Source organism: Anopheles moucheti, chromosome 3 (assembly GCF_943734755.1).
Source record: "Anopheles moucheti chromosome 3, idAnoMoucSN_F20_07, whole genome shotgun sequence".
NCBI classification, from domain to species: Eukaryota; Metazoa; Arthropoda; class Insecta; order Diptera; family Culicidae; genus Anopheles; species Anopheles moucheti.
The window spans coordinates 56,991,510-57,017,292 of NC_069141.1; the positions used below are offsets into that span (position 1 = coordinate 56,991,510).

General features: G+C 43.0%; 2 protein-coding genes and 1 non-coding gene across 5 annotated transcripts in view; 2 read left to right on the forward strand and 1 right to left on the reverse strand.

The window, feature by feature from the left end:
* The window catches only part of LOC128302236 (elongation of very long chain fatty acids protein 6), a 39,407-nt gene extending 19,452 nt beyond the window's left edge, over positions 1–19,955 (forward strand). For all 3 annotated transcript variants that reach the window (XM_053039013.1, XM_053039010.1, XM_053039011.1), the window contains exons 3-4: positions 7,229–7,366; positions 17,420–19,955. In XM_053039013.1, the coding sequence (XP_052894973.1) occupies positions 7,229–7,366; positions 17,420–18,050 (769 nt within the window). In that variant the 3' untranslated portion in view covers positions 18,051–19,955. The remainder of the gene's footprint in view (positions 1–7,228; positions 7,367–17,419) is intronic.
* A 3,990-nt stretch (positions 19,956–23,945) lies between these two features.
* Trnan-guu (transfer RNA asparagine (anticodon GUU)) lies at positions 23,946–24,019 on the forward strand. The gene has a single exon. It is a non-coding gene; the product is annotated as a tRNA-Asn (tRNA).
* A 297-nt stretch (positions 24,020–24,316) lies between these two features.
* Positions 24,317–25,489, reverse strand: LOC128303315 (charged multivesicular body protein 1B2). Its single transcript, XM_053040236.1, has 3 exons — positions 25,315–25,489; positions 24,749–25,214; positions 24,317–24,673 (listed from the first exon to the last, which is right to left on the reverse strand). Exons 1-3 carry the CDS (start codon positions 25,328–25,330, stop codon positions 24,550–24,552), a joined length of 606 nt encoding a protein of 201 aa, XP_052896196.1. The 5' UTR covers positions 25,331–25,489; the 3' UTR covers positions 24,317–24,549.
* Between the last annotated feature and the right edge of the window lie 294 nt (positions 25,490–25,783).

Genomic DNA, 25,783 nt, shown 5'->3' on the forward strand with positions numbered 1-25,783 from the left:
ATAAACGAAAAAGAATGCTGTTATCTTTGCACGCGGTCCCCAACCAGGTCATCCCAATGCCGAGATCGCTGCACCGTTGGTGGGAAAAGCGAAGGGAGCCGTGGAAGTTGAAAATGCGAGTGACTGACGCAACACCGGCACAACAAAATCATGGGTGCGCACCGTTGCCATTCGTAACCGTGTTGCACTTGGGACACATTGGGGGAGGGAGGGGAACACCGTGACCGCGGCGAGGAAAAGCTATATGCCGCGAGGAGCTTTACCCTTTCCGTCTTTTCCACTTTCGGCGCGATCGATCGGTGTCAAAGATATTTCGTAAGTCACTGCCGCCACCATCATAACCATCACCACCACCACCACATGACACCAAGCCTTTCACCGAAGAAATCCAACGCTGGGCCTATGGGCAATCATTGCTTCGCCTCTTTGCGGCGTGTGCCACTGGTTCGGAGAGTACGGTTTGCAAAAACTGTCCGCGCAATTTCGCCTCTTGCCACCGAATGCGTTGGTCAGAACAAACTATACCTGTATGGTGAGCGTACTCCATGGCAACTTAGACAAATTACTGATGATGGGACATCATTGCTGAAAATAAGGGCTGTAACATTATGCTTAAGTATGTGAACTTTTCTTCCTCTTAAGTATGTTTCGGCTGTGAAAGGTGAAACGTACCGCAGCTATTAAATCGTTCCAGATAATGATCTTGTTCCCAGCGTTGCAGTGTTTACTTCGATTTGCAGACAATCTTCGCGCTGTCTCTGTTTGGCACCTGTCAAAATGCGCACCAAAAAACGTCAATTTGTCATTTTGTGCGTCTGTGTGTGTGATAATTTCCCACCATTGTCTTATTTGTTGTGTTGCTTTATTTGAAGCATTAAAACGCAAGCAATCATCGGGGAACGGTCGGGGAGCACGCGTTGCGCCACAGCCAGCGGATAATGACTGCGCGCGGATATCGATCCGAGCGCGTTATCACATTTGGGATTGATCTGTCAAACTCTTCGGCCCCATAACGCCTTTCAGCGTTATTTCGTTCGTAAACCCCCGCGGTACGTCTCGCGCGTTGTAATGCGTTACCGCACGTGTGTGTCGAATGGAGTGGTGGCTAGTGGCAGCAATGAAACCGATGTGATAACGGTTACACTTGTTTTACTGCCCTTGTGCGCCCTGCGGGGGGTCTGTGTGTGATTGAGAAATTGGAAAGCAAATTTGCAAGCAACATGAAATTAATTTTAAGCATCATGTTCTTCACGTTCTTTGCGATCTTATCGCGAAAGCATCTTTTTGGGGTGTAAATTCGCGAGATGTTCCCAGGGTTTTTGTGGGTTGATTTGATGGCGATGATAAGGTTAAACAAAAAAAAAGTTATCAACCGCATTTCGCTGCTTCTGATTAGCGTGATCTTGTTCGACTTCACCGCGGTGCACCCAGGCTCGTAATCACATCGTTTTGCTCTTCGCATTCATTAGCGCACTTAATCGGATTACACAAGAAAGCGCGACCATCACCAGCGGCGACCTGTTGCGTTTTTCCAGATGCTAATGATCGGTCCATTTTCCCAAGCGATGATAAGCAATGGGTGGCAAGTGGAAAAGAAGGGGGCTTATTGGGTTTGTGTTGTTACAGTGTGTCACGCGGTGCGTTACAATAATATCTCTGTCGCTGATATTACAGCTAATGAGCAGCTTTTTCATGACCGCGTCCACCAGGGTTTTATTATGGAAAGCTTTCCTTCCTTTATTTAAAAAAATGTGGAATCAAAAGGTTGTTTCCTATGGATTCTGTGCCACCATTATCGGATGTTAAACCGGTTTAAAAAAGTGAACTTTTTACGCCGTTTAGACAAAATATCGGCTCAGAATATTTAAACATTTCAGGCGTGCTTTTGATCAGAATGACCGCCACAAGAATGACCCCGATATCGAATGATATTTAAATGATGCGAGGACCAGCGTTCTCCTCCGCCAATATCTACCTATTAGCGTCACAATTAATTCGCGCATTGCCGACTCGCTAATTAATACTTTATCGTACGCGATTGAAAGCGTTTTGTTAAGCCCTCTGTACCAGAGCACGGTGGCATTCGTTATCGGGCTGACATTTGACCTTTTTTTCTTTCTTGGTGCGTCAGCAAAGAAAATGCGTGAGTGTGTGGTAAGCGCGCAATGTGACGAGTGCCGTCAATGGTTTTGACGTTCAGGGTGATGTGACACGGCCACTTTCAAACATACACACACACGTATACATTCCACATGCTTGGGTTATGCAAATGGAAAATGTTAATTTCAAAACAAGTCGAACGAGAACAGGTGGGTTGAATGAATTTCGCAGAAGAAAGTTGTTTGTCATTTTGTGAAGAGTAATGAAAATGTGTATGTGTGTGTTGTATTTCAGAAAGAAGTTTATTGTAATAATACTAATGGAGTAGACAGTTCTATGAAGGAAGACAATATTGCGTGCTAAAAAGGGATTTATTCAAGCGGCGAAGGGAAGTAGAGTGATTTAGCAAACTCAGTGTCAATTAATTGCTTAAAAAGGGAATTTAATGGATGGAGGAAACTATTATTGTTGATGTTACAGTAAGATATCCATTGCGTCAAATCATTCTTAATTCATATGACAAGAATAACCCATTGCTAAATCGTCAGTTCTCGGATCGGCCCCGGTTAATCAGTTGCGACGGTGCCAGGACCCGCAGTAAATCTCATCCTAAGCGCCAGAATTCACTGTTCAACGACACGTACATACAGCAAAGTAGGAACCAGAACTATGGTCTTGGCAATGGTCAAATAGTCAAAGGACCTTGAGAAGAATCAGAGCCAAGAAGAAGATTAAGAAGAAATATTGGTTTTGTGTCTAGGAGTCACTCGTGCCTACGACGAGATTGGAACAATTCTCTTGCAATGATGTTATCATCAACTTAAATACATTTCTTTCAGTGTAAACTCCGAAAATCTCAATAAAAGAGCATTTAAATACCTTCGCAGTCACTTGAATAAAACCCTACTATTGCAAAAAATGATTTAAATTGTCAGAAAAAGACTGTGCTATGAACTTGCTTAACATCGAATGTAAACGGGTCATCAGCACCGAAGCGCACCATCACTCCAATAATAAAGTTTTCCTATTAAAGTTATCGGTTACGCTTCGAATGATTATCGAATGAATGGACAAAAGTTTGCACTCTTGGCAGAACGCAGACCAAACACCCGGTAAAACAATGCGTTTCATCCGCGAACGGATGTTAGGATTGCTTTGGATAAGGTAATTAAAAATTGAATTAAAGATTCAATGTGCGTGTCTTTTAGTTCAATCGTTCGACCAAGGATTGTATCCTCCAGCGCTAGCAGGTTGCTGAGATCTGTTGGGCAACTGAAATGTTTTGCCAATAAGCGTTACACAACTGCTGGGGTAATCCACTTGGACATTTCCTTGAATGTCACAATAACGAGGAAACGTCTGTCTGGGACGAATTTGTGTTGCCGTCTGTGATAAGGATCCGCAAAGGAAGTTACTACTGTTTCTTTGCATGCCGGTACCGGCGTCTATGGCATCCACGGTCATTCGAGGGAGTATGTTGCGAAGATGGTGTATCCTACTCTGGTGCTTTATCGAGAAGCTTAAAACAAGTATTTGCTGTTCCGTTGGCGCGTCGATAAGAGCAGCTCCAATATTCGTGGGAACTCCAAACGTCCGGTTGCCCCGCACACACATCCAGACGACGACACGACATGTGCCGGGTTGCGCGCGCATTTTTCCATCCCAATCGATTCGTCCTTCATGGTTGCTCCCAATTCTTTTTTTTTGCTCACAAGCTTTCAAGCTTTCGGGCTTGGAAAGAGGATCCCACACACAAACTCCGAAATCTTGTTGATGCGAATGAGAAGGAGAGATGTCTTAGCGCCACAGTGAAAAGAATAACATCCCGGACAATTGCTGCATGCGATTGTGTGTGGGCGGCTACGTGTTCGCAGGGTGTAACCACGTGTTAAGTCAAATTTCGAGCCCGAATCCAACCCAACCGACCCTTGGGATAATATCCGGTTTTGTTGCGGGTGCTGCCGCTTTCCTCGCCGTTTCTGTGGTGCACTGGATGTTGGACATGGTTTTTTTCTCCTGTTTGGGTTTACTGTTTGCTTCTTCTTGTGATCTCTCTCTCTTTCTCTCTCTCCCTATGGGGGGGGGGGGGGGGGGGGGGGGGGGGGGGGGGGGGGTTCGGGGTGGGGACACCGACCTCCATCGGAATGCCGTTTTTATGTAACCGTTCCGAAACCGTGTCTGCATACCGGTGTCTGATGCGTTGGGTGTAACCGGAAAGTGGGAACTTTTCCTTGTTGAAGGGGGCTTTTTTTATAAAGTCTTTCGATGGCCAAAGGCCAACCGGCTCGATCGGATGTGTTGATAAAGGTTGCTGGAAGGTTGACTTATTGTTTGAATTCCAACCTAGAATTGGTACGTTAGGGTGAAGTAACTAATATCCCCCGTAAGGAAGTGGTCACTAGTGAACGCAATAAAAGCTTCCGGCCATATTCGTTTACTTTTGGAAACTGTAGTTCGAAGGTCACGCATACTAAGTACTAATAAGTGCCCATGAACCCAGTCAAAGCGCAGCAATATTTCTTAGACACCGTCGAACTCTTGGCTGAGTTCTTAAGATCCCCAAGATCTTTTTTTTAAATTGCGAATGAGAAACTTTTAATGAAATCTGATAAGATCCATCATGAGTTCATTTGACACGTGCCTGCGATAATCAAGACATTATTCATTCACGAAAATCTTCCGATAATGTCACGTAATCCTTAATTAATCCTTAATTAAACCTTAAACCATAAAAAAAGTCTTTATCTCGCCATATATTAGGGGTGGGGTATGTGTCATTGGCAGGTGCTATCGTTACATTACAGGCTTGAAACAACACGTCATATGTAGGAAATAAATGTGACAGATTACTAATGTTGCATGCACTTTCATACAACAGACAATATGTTTTAGAATTGAATGATTTACATCATTCTTCAAACAAAGCAACTACTGCATTTAATCAGTTTAGAAAAAAGCTTCACTGCCGCTCCATTGTTTGAGCAAAAGCTTTGTAAGAAGCCAATTGTTGTAGAAGTTGGCGAATGCAATTTAAAAGAAGGTCCTCAATATGCTGCAACGTTGTATTGTAGTAGGCGGTTTTTACAATAGCGTAAGATACTTGATCTGGAGATGTTTACAGGGTTTCGCACTAGCAACTATTTGGATGTCAGTAGTCATTTGTGTGCATAATTGTGTAACTTACTTAAACATTTCCCAAACATTCATGGACTTTTACATTTTATCGTATTTTAATTTCGCATTATAATCGCTACTGCCTTAATTATTGTACTGTTGATATAGAATTTCTTTTCTATTATTAATTGCTTTACAAACTTTGATATTCATGTGCTTCGATGTTTCCTTACTCTTACTGAAAATGATTAAAAGTAAAAAATAATTTTAAATCCCATCCTGAGGACCAGAGCAACCTTTAGAACATGAAACCCTGCACCTATCGCTTTCACGAGACGAGCTGCCAGTTGGCTGGTTGTAATCAAAGAGGAGGTCCACTTCTACATCGATATCGGGGTGGGCGAAAGAACACCGAAGAGAAAGCAGGCGGCGCTGCACACATTTCACTAGCCGTGTGTGCCATCGACTCTCAAGGTCAAGATTTCTTTTCTTCCGTTCTTTCGTTTCCTTTTGCTCCCGCCCCTTTGCTTCCCGGCAATCACTTTCTCTTGGGCGATTTTTCAAGGTAACCATCAAAGTGTCGTAGCCGCTTTCTTCGGTTAAGGGTGCGTTCTTATGGACGTACATAACAACGAAGCTGGCTGTGTGTGTGTGTTTTCTTTTACGATGCGTTCTGTGCGCCTTGCTGCTCGCGCTCGTTGGTTGTCCCGAGGTGGCAGTGCTGAGTTTTCGCGCAGGACTGCACAGTTTGCTTGCTTGATGGGATGTTTATGAATGGAAGTAGAACATCATAGAGAGGAACAAACACACTTCCACTTCCACTTTCATCCCGTTTCAACCTCCCCGGTGCTGTGCGGATGACAATATGAATCATGTGAATGGATGTGTCAGTTCGGTGCTGCAGTAGCTGTGTTAACTCTCCATTTCCTGTCCCACAGCCGCCGCATATGCTGTGGACAATTTTCTATGACCTTGGTAGAGTCGCGATGTCGCGCTTGGAGTGCTCCTTGCGAGAATGGTTCCCCCTGCTGGGTGGGTTTGGTGGTCCGCTGATCGTCCGCTTGCACCGAACCCACCCCCGGCCAATCGCGTGTTATAGATTCGCATCATCGCACCACGTTCCGGACAGGCTTTTACCTCATGCGTGATAATTCCCGATAACCGGTAAGGGAGACCGACGCACAGATAAGGTTTCTCTCCGTACGTGCCACGGGGAGCACGGGGAGGAGAGAAAAAGAACTTGCCGATTGATTCACGCCCAGCTGGTGTGATAATGGGTGGTGAAATTCGCTTATCGCGGCATTGTTGTCCGACCACCCAATTTTTGGTGTCCGGTAACTAAACCGGTTCCGACTGTAGTAACTGTGGGAGATAGATTAGACACCGGGCTGGGGTTCGATTTGACGCGCTGCGGTCAATTTTGAGGGTGAAATGTTTCAATCGAAACAAAAACCAGATAAGAGCGAAATTGTATGTCTGGGAATGTTTGATTGGACACCTGCCTGATAACCTTACCGGTCAAGACAAGCGTTAATCGGATAGGTTTAAGCTTGCAGGAACAAAAAAAAAACGCATTGTAAACTGGTAATTAGAGTCCGCTTTGTGGAGCCTCTTATTTGTTTTCATTTTGGTATTTAAGCGACAATTATCAGTGAGCAGAATGTTTTTGTTCCAATGTGGGAAAATCTACACTTCTTCCCGTGTTGGCAATCTTATATTGATTTTTCTTTGCCCCTATTTGCAGGGCACCGTGTTTGTGATTTTAATGTGCCTTGAACTACCCATTGCCTCCACCCGTAATGGGTTTGAACTGAATTCAATTATTCATACTGAAAAACTGAACGCTCAGTGCAGGCTCTACCAAGCCGCGCACACTCGCACACAACACGCCGGAACCGGCGACTGCCGCCATCCAGAGGATCGTTTTATTATTCATTAGCTAAAGCACAACAAAAAAAGAACTACATGAACCAACCTCTCATTTTCTCTTCTCGTTTTATTTTTTTCGTTTTAGATTCGAACTGCGAGGGCTGCTAGCGATATGGAACACACTTCTGGCAATGTTCAGCATAATGGGGGCCTGCCGGACAGCGCCCGAGCTGGTGCACGTTCTGCGACATTACGGTCTTTTCCATTCCGTTTGCGTTCCAAGGTAAGTAGCTAGCCGAGGTAGCCCGGTGTGTGTTCATCTTCATCATCTCGCATATCTCGCGTGTTCATCATCTCGAAAGAAGAAGGTAAAATATTACACCCTGTGTGTTTGCGTGCATAGGCCCACAACCCCGGATGGGGTTTTTGCCCGTGAGGAAAAAGTTGATCAAACCCAAACAACCCAACCTAATCTCTGACCTTGATTTGTTTCGCGCTGCTGCTGAGCTGTTGGGACGGTAGAATGCCGAAACTGTCTTATCTCTTGACGGTGGTGTGACTGGTGGCGCGGACACGACCTTGCGACCATTGGTGGAACTTCGTCAAAACAACCGGACCCGGTGAAAGCAGATCATTCGATGCTTTCATTCTTGTTTTTTGGATCTTCTCGGTGGGATGGGTGAGATGATAAGAGGGAAACCATGATGGAACCGGATTTTTCGAGCTTGTTTCATTGAATTTGACCTTGGAGAGCACTGATTGATAATGTTTATTTTCTTTTTAGTGAGTGGTGGTGGTGGTTCCCACATGGAAACACGATCTTGGAAGAAGAAGGAAGACTTTCTTTCGTGGTGAAGGATTTTGGCAAACACGCGATAACCGGCGTGTCACGCGGATCAACCAATAAAGTTGATTTACGAGTTGAGGGCAAATGCTCACGTTAATTTGACCTTCCGTCCTAGCGACAGCGAGTACAAAAAACGTGTCACAGTTTGGGGTTTCTCTCTGATGCCTCCTTCGTTGCGCGTTTTGGTTAATTTCCGGGATCTTTATGCCCTTTTTGGTTTGAAGATCTTTTTTATTATGTCATATTCCATGCTGTTCACATAATCTGGCTCAACTAGAGGGAGAGAGAGACTTATTGCATTAGCTGCCCAGTGATGGGATTTGATCCACTAACTTTCGACGTACTCTGGACCGGATCGTCAAAGCTCTCTACCCCCTGCCATCTTATGTAACATAATGACAGCAGTGGGACCCATTGGTTCTTGTCCAGAACCGAGAAGCTTGCTGCCGCTGTAAAATGGCTTCCCTCGGTAGCGATTAATTAATCGCAAGCTAATGATAAATAATGTGTCCGTTTTTAGTGACGCATAAAGCAGCTTAATAAGGCACCGATAATTGTTCCGGTCACCACTATCAGGGATGAACGGCAAGTACTTTAGCAACCGAATGGCCCTTTAAAGGTGAGATAATAAACCGGCTGTGCCTGCGTCGTTTGTTACGCAGCTATGGAAGCTTCCAGGTGGTGGGTGAGCAAACGTGTGTGTTGAAATTAATGGGAAATTCATTGATTTTGCGCACCCGAAAAACCCGGTTTCGTTGTGTGCGTTTGAAAGTGGGTAAACGCTTTTGCTGTTGCCTTCATATCCACGCGTGACACGTGGCCGGCTAAAGCTGGACCATAGAATTAATTCATCTGTGCAGCAGATAAATCATCGATGAAAATCATGCAGCATTAAAATTAATAAATACCCAAGCGGAGGAGATCAGACATTTCCACGCTGCTCCAGTTTTAGGCAGCATTGAAACGACCCATCGCCGCTGCACACTTAATCCTTTCCATGCGAGGGTTGTTGTAAGTGCATAAGTGCGATTAACGTAGCGTATCGGGCGTTTGAAAGCAAATAGCAAGTAACGAATTGCAACAACTTTGTGTTTTTTTTTCTGTGTTTTCGCTGTAGTTCGTTGGTGTTCGTATGTTTAATGTGATTGCTCGGGTTTGAAGAAAAAAAAACCCAATTGTAAATAAAAAAACGAGCATCACGGTTCGGGTTACGTCAAACGATGATGACGAACTGGGCCACAAAAGCTGTCTTATGGATCACAAAATTCAACGAAAAACATTAAAAAAATCAATACTGCCTTGCGTTGTCTTTCATCCCATGGCCGACAGGGTTGCTTGTTGATCTTCGGTGGCGGTTTTCCGATCGCTATTGTTTTGTTTTTCCAAAATTGAACCTAAAGAATCTTGACGATCTAGCTGTGTGTTTTGTGTATCAGTATTGATTGGAAATTTTCAATTTCTATCTTTTGAACTCTCAAAAGATACGGTAGACTGGGTTTAGCTCTCTCAGTAGAGCGTGTGATTTTGTAATCGTCCACCTCCTGCCCCGTGAAGCCTAATCCACCCTTTCGACTTGTGCGTTGCGATTGGTTGTGTTGTGATGATGATCATCTACCAAAAAGACCCCAAAACGTACGTCTCGATTCATTAGCGTTATGTCATCCGGGTGTGTGCTCTTTTTTTTTTGGTTCCCTCCGACGTTGTATTCCGCAGTCGTCTTCGAAGAGTCATCACCGAAATTCATAACTGCAGAGCATAACAGCCACCAGCGCGGAGACAAAGAAAAGGCATCGTGTCTGGACACATATTTACACTTGTGCTTTTCTTAACGCTTCTCCGGAAAAAAGAGGAGGGTTTGTTGGGGGTGATCTTTCATTCCCCCGGCATCATAAGCTGCTATTTGCAAAACTGCGTGATGCTTGCGGCTAATAAACGGTGTGCAACGCGTGACCTCAAAAACAAAAGTAAATAAATAAAAAGATTACATTTGTTTAAACATGATGATTTACACGAGCGCGCCACGAACGCCGTCTCTTACAATATCCGGTTTTTGTTTTGTTTTGGTGGTGGAAACTCCAGCCCCAATAACATAACATTGGATGGACACACGCATAAAGCGAAAAATGTATCTCTTACCCACTGTCTTGGATTTCTCCGGGCGGCATAAGATGACACACGATGTATGTTTTGTGGGTTTTTATGTAGTGTGTTGCGTGCTTACAAGACGAAAGCGAAAAAGTCTGCGAACTTGAGCGCTTTGTGTGTTGATTGTGTGTATATTAATTATTTCTCTTCTTTCTCTGTACAGTAACATTCACGCATCAGCATTACACTCTTCGAGGAAGATGCCGAATAATTTAAATGAGAGTTAACTCTGTTGCTCTTATCCAAAATGTCGCACAATGTTGGGATCACGACCATTCGATCATCATATTACATAAGGCGTGTTAAACAGTGACACATTTCCCTGTCCGAAGTTTCAACAGAAGATCCTCTTTTACACAAACAGCAGCAGCTTTTATGTCTCTCTTTTTTTCTCTGTAAGCAAATATTCGGCAACAGCTGTTGCTAAAAATGAATTGATTTGTTTATGAATCAATCGTTTGTCGCGCTGCGCAATGCAGGAAGTGGGTTAGATGTATTAGCATTTTAAAAATTAAGCGTTATTGTATGATAATTCCATTAACTCTGATCCGTTTGTCAGCTATGGATGAGATCGTAACTCAGGAAGTAGTTTTCGCGTGAAGGTTTCAGTGTTCTGAGCAAAACACGATCAAGATTTAGCTTTTGATGATCATCATTGCCTGAGTGAGGCGCGCAGTTCGCGTTTTTGATCGATAAGCTAACAATGTACAAGTTTCGTGTTAAAAATTTATTGTAACACACGTGCGATTGTGCGTGTTTCGGATGTGTATTAAATTTATTTTCAACCAAGCATCGATTGGCGATCGCGTTGTATTAACCATGAGAGTGTCAATGCACGTTTAACAGGGTTTGATCGTACTGATATTAAATTTGTTCGTTCTTGAGATATTAAGAAAAAAAAGTTATAAAATATCACCCTAGGATTTAACGATTATACTTATCGAAACCACTTTTAAAATTTCCATGAACTAGTAAAACCATGTCATTGTTACGTTTATTAATTAAACTTTTATTTTCAAAAAAAAAAAAAAACTAAATTACAAGTGCTCTTATATGTTTCGGTTAATCAATTTTGTGGCCATTTGTCGTCGCATATCCCGCCACCATATTTTCAACGCCACTTGTGCTAAATTTTGAACAATTCGTATTTGTTTTTTGCAAATTTCTTTATCCCGATCATGCACCGTTGAAGGTTGTATAATATAATATCTAAAAAGGTAGTTGATACTTGCACAGATTCATTTAACAAACATTTGTACATTGAAGCTGCATTTAAGCTGTTTTATAGTGTATCTGCATAAGCTTGTGGTTCGTATGTTTTGTTAATGAAACCGTTCTTTAGTCAAAACCGATTGAATTGTGAAACACCAATCAGTATTTTGACTGATGACCACTTGAACTCGAGCACCATTTTGTTGTTTGGTAATTGCATCGTTAAAAGCAAACACGCTCATTCCATATTCACGCTGACCTGGTAAACCCTGCAGTGGCCCACTGCTACTGCTAGGCCGCATCTCGAGTTAGCCAAACAGCGAACGGGTTAGTCTCGAACGGGTTGCACGTTTTCGCTTACTAGGTCAGAGGCCGGTCAGTGCCCCTCGGTGAGTAGACTAATTAAATTTCCGCGTCTCCTCGTACACGGGGGGTGAGGGAGAAGGCATCGGTGCAGACGGTCTCGACTGCTCCAGTTGAAGGTCCTGATATAGGTGCTGCTGGGACGCAGCGCGCACCACCGTATAAGTGATACATCCGTTATTTAAGTGTCACTAAAAAGGGGAAGCCTAGGCTTTCTGTGTCACATGTGTGCGTGGCGCTAACTCTTTACACGGCTAGTGTTTTATATATATCTCTCTCTCTGTGTCTTAATTGTTACGAGTTGGAGTTAAGCATAATGGTAAAGAGAAGCGTTTTTTTTTGGTAAAGAATAAAGTGCAATCACTTTTTTTGTCGAGATTAAACAGTTGCAAACTGAACCACATTAAACCACTCGTGACCATTAAAAATGCGTTTGCCTGCTACCTGTCTGTGGTGTATTGGGGTTTTTTTCCCTTCTCTTCGCAAAAATGTAAGTAATGTTGAGAGAGAAGAAGAGCGGGTGGTCAGTTGGACGATAAAACTTCCCCTCGTTTTCCATCCCGACGCCCCGTCTTATCGCACTTATACGCACACGCAATCACATCCAACCCGAGACGGCTTCATTGCGCACTGAGTTTGTTGTTGATTTATAAATTAATCATGATATGCGGGAGACCCGATGTGCACCCCGGGTTGCTGCATCGTTGCAATTCCGTGCCACCCGCATTGTTGCTCTTGCGTGCCACCAAAAGGGGGGGAAAAATTATAATGCCACCTGTGATCAAGATCTTGGTGTGTGATTTCGTGGGGATCTTTGATAGTGTGCTGTTGTTTGTGGCGATGAAATTTCCTTCAGATTTCAGATTCACCGTTCCGGTAGTGGAAAAGTTTTGTTTACAAACTAGCTAATCAGCCCGGTTACAGGGCTATGCAACAGAATTCCGTTGTGTACGTAAACTCAAAGATGTTTAAAAAGAGGGTTTCTTCCCAATTGGTGGACGTTGTTATTTTTTTTATATTTTATATTTTTTTCTTAATATAGTATATCCCCATATACTAATATAGTATACCTCGTATACTAAATAGTATATCCCTAGTATATCAAATTAGTATATATTTATTTTATTTCTGTCATTTCTGGTCTTCCTTTCTCAAATTCTCAAATTGCGCATCTGTGAACGTCGATAGGTGTAACTTCCATTTGGTAAAATCATAGTACACATGGAAAAATAAATTGTTGGCGAGGGGATCATAGAAGGCCTAGCGAAAGAAAGCATTTTAAAGAAGAGCTGGGAAATCAAAAATGCTCCACGCACAAAAAAAGATCCATGAATGTGGGAAACAATGTTACCATGGAAACGTTATGCGTCGCCTCCAACTAAAATTTGTCCAGCGATCTTCCAGGATCTGGATCAGCTTTGTTTATATCTGTATGTAAGTAATTAAGCGTTTGCTAAGAGTACAATTGGATATGTGCTCATACGTTAAGACACGTGGAGTGCGCCTTTGGTGTGCAAAAAGGGTAACTCGAACGCGATCTGTAATTACTGATCGATGTGCAAACCGGCTACCTGTTTTACAACACTGTGCACTGCTAGTTGCACTGGGGGACACACCGTTTCAAGTAAAGGAAGCTGTTGCAATAAGCCATCTTGCCATGTATTTTTATCTCTCTCTTTCTCTCTTTCTCTCTCCCTGGGTGTTCTAGGTTAGTGGTGGTAAGGGAATGGACACACGCACACACACACACAGGTGTTTGCTAAAACAGCGAACGATCAGCTGGAGGCATGCTTACGAAGAACGTAGTCATTTGAAACGGAAAACCACTCTTGCACGGGGAGTGTGTGCCTACCCATGGTTTGATCACCACCGCGCAAGGGCTCGCCGGGTGAAATGAAATGAACCCTAGCAGTACTGTTTGTATTCTGGCCGCTTTGCACAACTTCTTCCTTCTGCTGCGATCAGCTGTGAACGATCGGAGCAGGGGTTTTCCCCGTGCCAGAAGGTCACCCGGACGGGTTGATCTGGTCGTTGACCAGATGCATCGGTGCACGCGTGTACTATCCGTGTCTCTTTTGAAATACGTATAGCCCTTTTCGTAATGTGTGGCGATCGTGTGAATGAACGAAATGAACGGAAATGAAGCAAGTAGAGGTAGCTTTTCTTCACCCCAAGAGTAGTGGAGAATACCGTTGGAAGTGTGGTAAGGGTAGTTCTTCGTCCTTTTCAAGGACACCTGGTGAAGGGATTCCGGCAAAGATGGTCCCTCCCCATCAGATTACCCTCTCGCGATGGTGAGATTTTTGTGCAACCGTTGAAAGAAACATAAAAAAGAGAAAGGAATCGCTTCATCTTTGTGTGAGACCGTTGCAGCACCGAGCCGAGTAGTGTAATTGCCGGTTTGGATGGAAATAATTCAAGCAAATTAATTTCGAAAGCTGAACGTGCCCGACTATTTCGTCGTCGCACAATCAATCTTTGGTAGCTCCACTTGAGCATCGCATACCCCGAAAAACCACCCCGCAAGTTGAAAATAACCCGACACAAACCCAATATCGGCCAAATCCTTCGGCATTTCGAGTACGACGCGGAAAGGAACCGGAATTTTGTAGACAAAAATTTATCATTTGGCAAACATTAATATCGCTTTCCGTGGGAGGCGATTTTTTGGGCGAATTGGGAAAGCAGCAGTGGTGAAGTGAGATAAAAAAAAAATTAATAAAACGGTGGTGCTTTGCTCTGGAATTGGTTGTACTTTTTTTCTACTGGTGACTAAATTTAGCCCACTGCTGCTGTGGTATTGATTTTTCACATTTTTTGTGCAACTTTTCGTGTTTGAACGAAGAATAAAATAAGGATGCTCTTGCGCTGACAAGGAAATGGTTCCTTTTTCCGCCATCGTGTTCCGTATCTCTCTCGAATAGAAAAGCTCTCGAATACGTTCCAATGATCGGATTAGCGTCTTGTAATCTTTTCGTGTTTTGTACCATTTTGACGCAATTGAACAAAACAGTCGTCCCTGGCTTAATGGCGTTTATCTTGATTCCCCACGTTTACGCATTCGCTTTTTCCCGCAAGACTTGACAATAAATGTCTTGTTCAATTATTTGTACCACAAACAATCACAATTGTTGCCTCCCGATGCCTTGCTGGATGTCTGGACCCCGATACTTGGACGTATGATGAGGGAAAGCGTTTTTTCCCCAACGACGATACGTCACATCCATCCGGTCTCGTTCTGACGTCAATTCACGTTCATAAGAGAGTGTGTAAACGTTCCGATCGAATGACATTAAAAATATGACGGTGTTCTGGTCAATAGAGCAGGCTTGCAAGTTGTATTAATTTAACAACAAAATATCTCATTACCCCGCTTGTGTCGCGTAAGATGATCTCAGCAAATACGCCATCGACCGGCCATGTATAATGCATAAGGTTCTCTGGTTTGGGTCTAAAGTTAGCTTGCTGCCATAGAGTTGGTAATTGTTTATGGATGCGAGATTTGTGTCCCGGGTGGCGCGGAGGTCGGGTGTGGGTCGGCTGTTCATATTACATCGCATCAACCGCCCATCATTAAGGGCTATCAGGTGTCTATTGAACCTAATGAACTGTTGGATAAATAAATTAAGACCATCGATAATTTGTTTTTTTGTTTTGTTTTTACTTCCCTCCGGGGGTTTACAAATAGGACACAGAAGTGGACTAGATTGTGTGACATTTGGAGCGGAACTTGAGTGATACATATTGGTGGTACACGGTATTTGCGCAAAATGTGGTTCCGACTGTACTGGATTTTGCCTTTTTTCTTGTTAGATTTCACTGATAAGATAATGGGGTTAACTAGAGTTGGTATGCTAGGGTGCGTCCCGGTGGCATGATGGTAGCGGTGTCGATCTTTGCACGAACGGACCGGGATCAAAATCCTATCCCAAATCCCCTCGAACACAACGCAGGACTTTTGAGGACTTTATCCAGCTAAGGGTAAAATATAAAGATGATAAGTCCCACCTCATACCCCAACACAGGTTTGAGATAGACGAAATTATCTTTAAGATATTTAAACTCTAATAATCATGTACAGGCACTCCCCGAGATACGCTATTATAGCGGACCGCTATAACCCGGAAAAAATCCGCGTATCTCGAATTTCCGCGTAAGTCGAATCCTGGTGCGATTTCGTTTATACCTCAAAGTCACCGAGTCGACTTCCTTCTCTGCATTTAATTTATGCAGCGAATCAGGCGATTCTTAGAAACATTACATAAAAATAAGTTAAAAACAAATGTTTTATGTGACATAGAAGGTATTTTCGACCAATTTTTCACCATTTTGCTTAAATTTTGTGCTATAAACTAGGTCATCTGTCAAATTTTCAAAAACCGCGTATCTCCTAATCCGCGTATATGAGGAACCGCGTATCTCGGGAACTGCCTGTATATAAAAAACTAGTTGGTAAGTTGTGGCATCAATGAACTTTCCAAGGTCCGCGTAAAATTCTATACACTTCCAACAATTAAACTCTCATATACAATTCCCCATTGTCCGTTAAAGAGGTATGCCGAGTGCCATTGATTGGGTAAAGGTCTACCAGCTTTCGGGACTGAATATAAACTCACAGAGAGACAGAAATGGACAGAGAAGCAGGGCTCCCTTTTAGACCTTTTTTTTAGATTGTTGAGCCGATAAAGAAGTAGATATTTGGTTAAGTTATTGAGAGAACCGTCACATTTCAAAATTCCCAATTTTAGCGATATCTTTTTGTTCTCTTTACGGTATTACAGTAAAATATTTGCCATCTACTACTTCCTTTACTGTATTATTGTATTATTACTTCAACAGTTTAGTTTGTACACCCAATATCGATCCATTTTCGCTAAGTGATCGTGTGGATCTACTGAAGGACATACATTTTGTTAGTGACTAATATTGGTTCGCTTCTTGTTGGTTCGTTAAATAAATGCGTTTTATTTTGTATTTAGGCCCAGCAAGGTTTATTCAAGTATAAAAGCATAGAACAGACCCTTCGACCGCCTTAGTAAACGTCAGTTTTCCAAACACATACCGTCATAATCAAATACGATTGTCGACGAATCAAACCGTAAGGCCGAAACCGAAGGAATGCAACAGCACCTTCTTCTTCTAAATATAGCCCGCTCGTGTAAGAAAACAATACGGAAAGCAAATAAGTGTCCGTACGTCATTTCGTGCCTGTGCCTGCCTGTTGCGATTAATCAGGTCTCTCCGCGGTGTTGTGCAGCTGATTCATTTTTTGTTGTATCTCGATCGTCAAGTTGGTGACGACGATGTGGGAGCAAATGGAGCTGCGGAAGTTGCCAGACTTGTTGGACCTACTTTATTACTACCGGACGGACGGCTAGTGGTGTTGTGATGACATTGGTGGGGTGGATAGTCTGATGCCGCCATGTAGTAGACAGCGCCGTTAGCACCATTCACCAGCCATTTATATGTAGATTGGTTTAACCTGAGACGCGCGCCGAGAGGATCGGTAGTACATACTTAATTTCGTTTCCCATTTACTACTTCCTGGGGTGAGGGCGTAGAGCCGCCGTATCGAAGCCGCGTGGGCGCGCGTTAATTAATCATCCAATAGAGCAAGGACGGGAAGACCATTTCATTCGGGGGGTTTTTTTCCGTGCTCTGTTGTGGTTCCAATATCCTTTACGTTGCGCTGTGTTTTGGTCCCGCCACATAAGAGGTGTATGCCGCCGGTCGTATTAAAATTGGTTTCTTTTTTTTCTCTCATTACAGCTTTATTGAACACGACCGTGTCAGTGGTTTCTGGACATGGTTGTTCGTGCTGTCAAAGCTACCGGAACTGGGCGACACGGTGTTCATCGTGCTGCGGAAGCAACCGCTCATCTTCCTGCACTGGTACCACCACATCACGGTGCTGATGTACTCGTGGTTCTCCTACACCGAGTATACCGCCTCCGCCCGGTGGTTCATCGTGATGAACTACTGCGTCCATTCGGTCATGTACTCGTACTACGCGCTGCGTGCCCTCAACTTTAAGCCACCGCGCTCGATCGCGATGCTGATCACGACGCTGCAGCTCACGCAGATGGTGGTCGGCTGTGCGATCAACATCTGGGCGCACGGTTTCCTGCAGACGGCCGGCAAAAACTCGTGCAACATCTCCGAGATGAACATCAAGCTGTCGATCGCGATGTACTTTAGCTACTTCGTGCTGTTTGCCCGCTTCTTCTACAAGACCTACCTCTCCACGAATGCGCGCAAGGGCAAACGGCCGATCCAGGTGACCGCTTCGTCGACCGCCACCAACGGCCAGTACGGTATCGACAGCCGCAACCTGACCGGCAAATCGGACGTCCAGTCGCTGCTGGCCGGGCAGACTAGCAACAAGATTAAGGCACAGTAAGGCACACGCTTCCAAGCTCGGACCGACCAAGCCGTCTCCAAAACACTTCTGCTCCATCGCAAGCGGTCAGGAGCCTCGTCTTCTTCTGTTAACTGCTCTTGCGGAGCCCGTATGGAGCCGGGCGTTGTGGCATCGCAATACTTTATATTTCCCCTGCATTCCGCTTCAAACTGGCATTGACACGACGGTGGTGGTGAGGATGCAAGACCGATCTGGAGCACAATTCCACTGGCACACGTGCGCGTGTGTCAATACTCAGGTGACAGGACTCTTGCCACCGTGTTCCAGTTAGTATAATGAAGAACAAAATGAAAACAACACAACCGTTTGGTGGTCGCAAAGCTGCCACCTACCGTTGTTGCTGCAGCTACTACATGGCGTTTTAATTTTCCACCCCTTGAACGCCTGAAACGTCTCAACACAACATCATCTCTTGCAAAGGCAGACATACAACAGGACGGAGGGACAAAAAAGCACACATAAAACGATAATGTTAATTCCAAAAAAGTGTAAAACATTACTTATTGGAAGGAAAACAAAACGCAATAGGATAAAACTTTTAGCATTCCTGGTAAACAAAAAAACGTTAAGAAGTGAAGGACGAAAGTGAACGAAATTAGGTGCAAATTTTAAATGGAGGCGGTTTAGTTTAGTTTAGTTTGGTTTGTTCTTTTGCACACAGCAACACCATATGCACATTGATTACGCAAAGAAAAGGAGAAACACAAAAGTCAACGATAGGAAGTAGCAAAAGCAATACTTCTCGGCAAACAGAATCCTTAAACATAAAAACAACATGTTATAGAGCAGGGGCGGAAGATCAGAAAACTGACGATGATTTAAGGACGAACCACTATTACTACTACTGCTAAACACTTACGAAGGACGACGATTTTTTTTCTTCTTCTTACTTATTTGAAAGACAGAAACTGTAAGAAAGTAACTTGGCAAAAAACACTCGCGACGCGCGCACGATCAAGTCGTGCACGGACGTGCTGTGTGGGTGGGTAAATGTGGGAACAGGGGCAGTTGCAAAGCTATTCGGGGTGGGCAGCTTGTCTTTAGGCTTTTAGCGTGTATATCTAACTGTGGTAGCTAACAGCTATTCTTTTGTGTTTATATAAATATATGTGTTTCCTGTTTTTTTTTCGTTTTTGTTCTTCTCTGTTGTATTATTTCCGGGAGGTAATTGTATGTATTGGATAAATTGTAGAAGTTTATGTAAAGTAAATGCGCCGCGAGAAGTGAGTGAGAGAGTTGCGATCAGTAAGAAGTAGTAGTAGTAGTATGTTTTAGGAAAGAAGGTATGCAAAGATGTAACGTTTAAGTAGGGGATTTGTTTTCTTTCCTGCCGCAGTCGGTGTCGGTGCCACACTCGGAAAGTAAGTGTAGTAGTACTATCTTACGATACATATATAAATATGTAAGCACGCGACAAAAAGGAGGGTTAACAAACGTGACACAGAACAGGCTGCGGATGCAACCGAACGAATAAAGCAGACAGGACCGACCCTCTCTCTCCCCTCCCTTTGTTGTAGCGCGAACCAAGCGGGTGTTATAGAGGGTAAAATGTGAGCAAAAAACCTCCACAAATCAGGAACGGTAGCAAATTAGCAGGAAGGATACGCAGGCTAATGATTAAGTTGTCGCACGGGTCGGGTGCACGTGTATGCACACGTGTACACCGACACGAAAGTGACGAATGAGCAAAGGAAGGAACAAGAAAGAGTAAAACCGACAAAGCAAAAGAAACGTATAACAAACAAACAACAGAAACAAAACATCTGCGCAAAGACTGTTTTCGACTTATTTATAATAAATAATAAAACCACAAACAGCAAAAAGTAAAAACAAGAGAAAAAAAAGAAAACAAGTGAGTTAACTGAAATGAACAGCAAGAAATTGTGTAAAAAAAGGGAATATGATCACAAAACCAAACCCCCCAACTCTCATACACTGGTCCGTTGGGGTCCGTTAATGAGCATGCATGGTATCTCACATACATTCGGAGATTCGGAGGATCATCTTAACGAGTACTTCTTGCTGCTAGTCACATACCACACACACACTCATCATTCCATTGGCGCAAAAACGGTTGATCGAAAAGAAATGAAACGTAATAAAATTATTAAAACAGCATGTACATGTATAGAAACAGAACTGGGTACGAGAAATCCCCTATCCTATCACACAAAAACCTCTGCTCAAAACGCACGCATCCATTTTGTGTCGTCCGGTTGTGTGTGGGGCCTGTATGCTGTGAAAAGAAGGGGGTTTGTTGATCGTGTGGGGTTTTGATTTTGCTTGTGAGACCAGAAGCGATAAAGCTTAAAATAAGATGAAGGGGGTAAAACATATTTAAGCGTTGCTCACACACACACACAATGTGATGTAAATAATTTATTTGGAAGTATCCACACACACCCATGCACACACAAAGAGCGGAAGAGGATAATGATCGCTTCGTTAAATTCTTCGCAAGAATTGATATGAAATTAAGCCACTCAAATGTAAACATTGATTGTGAATCATCCTTAAAGGGGGGGGGGGGGGGGGGGGGAACGTGTGTGTGTGTGTGCGTGTGCGCATTAAAATTATAATATCCTGTAAATATTGCTTCACTTTGGCCTCTTCTCCCTCCCTCAACAGCATATATACAAAATAGGACAAAGATATAGCGCCATGATGTGTGGCGATGCATTTAACAGTTCGATAAACAATGTTTATCTTGTTTCCTGGTAGAGGTTTCGGTGGTTTGGAGTTTCGTTTTTTTGTTGCATTTAAATTCTTGTTCGCGCAAAGTATGCACGCATTAATTCGGGCGGTGCAGTTTAGGTGTAAAAAGGTATGAAAATATTATGCAACTTCCATACGCGCTTGACCGGATGAATGGGTTTCGAATGCAATGGAGCAACACAGGAGAGGGATGTAACTGTTCTCTGTTTCGAATTAGTTCACGGTGAATAACGCATCCCCAGCAATACTCATGCAGTTTTTCATTGCTTTCTTTTGTATTGAATCGCCAATAAAAATGGCCACACAATTCAACTCAATGAAGGGAACGCCTTGTGGGTTATTGAACATATGAAGTTTGCAAGGGCATGTTAAAACGTTCACATTGAGATTTAGTCTGCAAACTATCAAATAAAACCCCGATAGGGGCTGCCGCCCCCCTTCAATGTGAAGTGAAACAGCTTCTCGTCCGTTCCAGAAGTATATTGTAAAATTACAAAACAAGAAAACAAAAAGGAAAAAAATCACCCGCAAGAAGATAATGAGAAAATGCTAACCAAAACCATGATGGAAAAAGAGGAACAGAAATTAACACAAAGTAAAGCAACGGAAAACAACAACCAAACACAAATGTTAACAAAGTGACACGGTACAGGTGTGGAACTTTAGAACTAACTAAAGAAACAAGACAAACCAAACAAACAAACAAAAAAACAGTAACAAATAGCAGACAGTGTTGTATAAAAAAAGTCAGTAAAGAAACCAGTATAAACAATGCAAACAAAAGCAATGAACGCGACCGCTGTGCACGGGAAGAACTTTAACACGGTTTTGTTACTGTTCTTCACAAACAGTTAACGGATCGCAAACGTGGTTGCGAAAGAGATAAAAAAAACATTTAAAAAATGATACACAAAACACAATTTTCGTCAGCTTTTCCTTGTTTTGTTGGTTGATTGGTATATCCTTTACAGTTCCGGAAAGAAGAACAAAAATATAAGAAAAGACTTGTAAAAGATATAAACAAACACAAGTAACATGGTAACAATTTACACGGAACCAAGAACACTAAAAAGCTATAGACAAAAAAAAAATACAACAAAATTACAGAAACAACACGCAAAAATACAGAGGCTAACTAACAACAAATTTACCACAGCAAAACGGATCGATGGAAAGCAAAACGGTATGAACATTAACAATGGAATGAAACAAACAAGCAAAAACAACAAGAGATTTGTTCATTTTGTATCAAAATAAACCTATTAAAATTGAACTTTATGCGTTGAATTTTATGAAAGAAAACACTACATACGCGCGGTGATAGGACAAAGTTCATTGCGTCTAAAGGCGATCGAAAGGAAAAATTATGTCGGCGGGATCGTAGAAACAAAGCTTCTACGTTTTTATACGTGTTGAGAGTAGAAAAAGAAGATTAAATAAGGCTTACTTAGAGATTTTTTGTTCTTTTAATGGAGACGCAAAGATTCACTTCAGAGCAGTTCAATTATCGTGCTCATGTTTGTGCGTGATTTGAAGTGATCAATGCAGCAGTACAGGGCCAAAACGACGATCACCCGTTTGCGGGCAATTACTTTTAACCTTCACGCGTGTTTCGGTGTGTGCAAGCGGGGGACAGGGGAAGTGTGTGTGTGTGGGACCAGCCAAAGAACGTAAGTTTAAAGTTTGCGCGAGCTAAAATTATCGATTCAAGCGTATTGTTTTGGTTGGTTGGTTGCTTCCTTTTTTGTCTGTCTGGCTGGAGATGTGGCGTCGAACGGCGACATCGAACCGGGTTGCTGCAAGTAGAACTACATACATCATCGATTACATTGACGTCATTAGAAAAAGGGATTTTTTTGCGGTTGGAGTTTGGAGAACCCACTCTTCCTTACGTCGAGGGGCGCTGTCTCGCAACAAGTGGTTGGTAAGCGAGGGTTTTTCTCACTTCTTTTTCGTGTTTAGCTGACACATTTTTCGCAAAGTACATCTCACCTGGATCGAGCTTTAATTCATGTGCGGTACGTCTTCTATGGTATGACGTCAATAGGTGCATGGCCACGAGAGTTGACAAAATGCTGACAAATTTGTCAAGTGGCAAAATCTGCTGGTCAACTGCGAAAAAACCACTATACTTCGTATGGAATGTTGAGCAATATTGCATGCGGCAAAAGCCGGCTGGTTCAAGGTGTCACCTCCTAAAGAACATGCTCCCCTGGTATCGGAAATCTGAAAACAGCCGGTTTGTATGGAATTCCGCATCAGACGACGGAAAGTTTGAGGGAAATGAAGGATGCTTTCCGTTTCATCCATCTTCCTTACACTAGCGATCCCTCTCACGGGTTTGATAGTATGCAATGCAATAGTGATGGGCAAATTTGTCCCATCCTGCAAATGTCATCTCTTGAAAAACATGCTCTTCTGGTTTCGGAAATGTGAAAACAAGTGTGTGCGCGGCAACGGTATAGTGGTTTTTCGCAGTTGACCAGCTGAATTTGTCACTTGACAAATTTGCCAGCATTTTGTTAACTCTCGTGGCCCTGCACCTAATGTGTTCTCGTTACAAAAGCAAACGATGACATTAGTTTGATGGTTTTATATGATTTAACTTTTTAATTTGCTCATGTATGGCACAAGTTAACAGTGACAATTATCAATGCTTGGTCGGGATCGTTGTCACGTGCTTTAGGAGGAGTTGTTTTAGAGGGTGAGAACATTAAGCTTTAGGGTTGGTCAGTTAGAGCGATAAAAAAGGATAAATATTTATGTGTTAAACGGAACCTTTCCTGACAACACACACCTTTGAAAGGAAGTTGATTCGGGAGTAATACCACATTACGGCCACGTGTACAAGGGTTTAAAAAGGTAAACAATTATCTAACAATTGCAACAAGCCGTCATACCTGATTGAATGATCATTCATAACAGCTCGATAGCTTCCAACTTTCAATGAGGTGTGGAATTTAATGGTTTGTGTACAGGTAGATTTCTGTGTTTACTATCTGTACTCACGTGTACTAACTCAAAACATCGGTGTACTATTGTACAAACAAAACAGTTTATTACGTGGATGCTGTAAACAAGCGTTTGAATATAGAAAAGCTCTACCTGTTGGTAGAGACGATATGCAGCTGCTTCGCTCTAACGCGCGCCTTCTCCAACGCCTTCGTGGCGCAATCGGTTAGCGCGTTCGGCTGTTAACCGAAAGGTTGGTGGTTCGAGTCCACCCGGGGGCGGCGAAGTTTTTTTTATTAACTAACTACTGGCGAAGTTTTTTTTATTAACTAACTACTGGTTGAAGTTTTTATGTACATTTGCCTCACACTATCTGAAAAGTATATGGATTTTTTTTTTGCCTGGATTATATTATGTGATTTTTTTACATACAGCTTCATTCCATCCTCTATGACCTTTTCATTAATTAATTGTAAATGGAATTAGTAAACGTATCCTAAGCAAAGATGAACCAACTAAAACCCAGACTTCGATTAAACCGTTTAAAATACCAACCGACAAAACATGGAGTAATTTTAATAATCGACCAAGGTCATAATATTTATTCCTTTGTTTTAACGAATAATTATGAGAATTACTCAAAGCATGTTGCACATTTTTTATCAGCAAAAAAGGTGATACCCTTCCGTTGGCTTTGCATTGAGGGGAACTGCATTTTACGAGCATTCAATGGGAAGAGAAAATATACATGGTGAAAATTAACACAATGCAATGCAATTCGGACTGTTCACACAACAGGATGTGGACCACTTTATTCGGCCTGTCGCAAACGTGCTAAGCGTGCCGTTAGTTCATCTTGCTCGGTGGATGCTTGCGTTGAGGCACCGATAGCGATCGACGATGGTCCCGAAGGAAGTTCCATGTTCAGTTCAAGGCTGCAAACAAGTAGCGGTAAGACAACGTTAGGGATTTCATCGACAAAGAACCCACTAGGTAACAATTCCACCTACCCAGCTTCATCAGCAACTCTCTGCATTAGCGATTCCACATCATTCTGCGGTACGGCCGTAGTCGTCGTCTGGGACATGGTGTTTTCCATGTACGAGCTCTGCACGTCCAGATCCTCAAACTGTGACTCGAACTTATCCATCAGACCGGATATTTTCTCCAGGTTCATACCCTTCATGGCCGCATCCATTGCCTTGACGACGCCCGCCATCGAGTTGGTAACGTTGCGCGTCGTTAGCGCGGTCTGAACACGGCTGGCCACGGCGTCGACCCGTGCACTCATACGCAGATAGTTCAACGATTGGCTCTTCTGTCGGATTGCATTCTCGGCGTGGATCCGTGCCACCTCTGTGTTACCCTTCTGGATGGCTTTCTTTGTCTTCAGTATTTCGGCCTTTTCCTCCTTCTCACACTTCTTGGCGTTGCGTTCCAGCTCTTTTACTGCAAATTTAAGGTTAAACAAGTGCTCTGCGGATAGACTAGCGTTAAGGAAAGTGTTTGTTCGGTACGTTCCGTGGTGGATACAATGTGCGGAATAGGCGCACAATTAGACTCTTGAAAAGGATACTCTCCATAGCTGACATCTTTGTGCCTGTTTTAGATCGTTTTAAGGATGAATACTTTAGTACTACGAATAAAAACTTCAACAACAAAGTTAAACCTCCCAGAAATGAGAACTAATTATTAAATTAACACAATTTTATGACCGCAAGGTTGAGGATGAGTCACTTTTGAGATTTCGTATGTTTTCAATCGTATTGGGATGTAAACATTAGCGTTTGACAGTTGGTCGATAAATGTCGCCTCGATCGGGCGACATTGTTTGACCGCCGGGTGCAACTTTTTCATATCCCTTGGAAACAAGAATTCTCTCCATGCATGAAGAAGCAATTGAAGAAAAGTGTAACAAGTTTAATTTCCTTCAAAATTGTTTACAAAATCTCGTATATCAAACTCCTTTTATGGATGCCTACAGCAGATTTGAATGACCGTGCGTTTGTGCTGCATGGGACAACAAACTGTCATTTGAAATACCG

Bases quoted from the DNA above. Each gene is read 5' to 3' on its own strand.
- LOC128303315 (XM_053040236.1), bottom strand. The intron at 24,674-24,748 runs GTAGGTGGAATT...ACTTGTTTGCAG, and splicing joins AGAGTTGCTGATGAAGCTGG to CCTTGAACTGAACATGGAAC.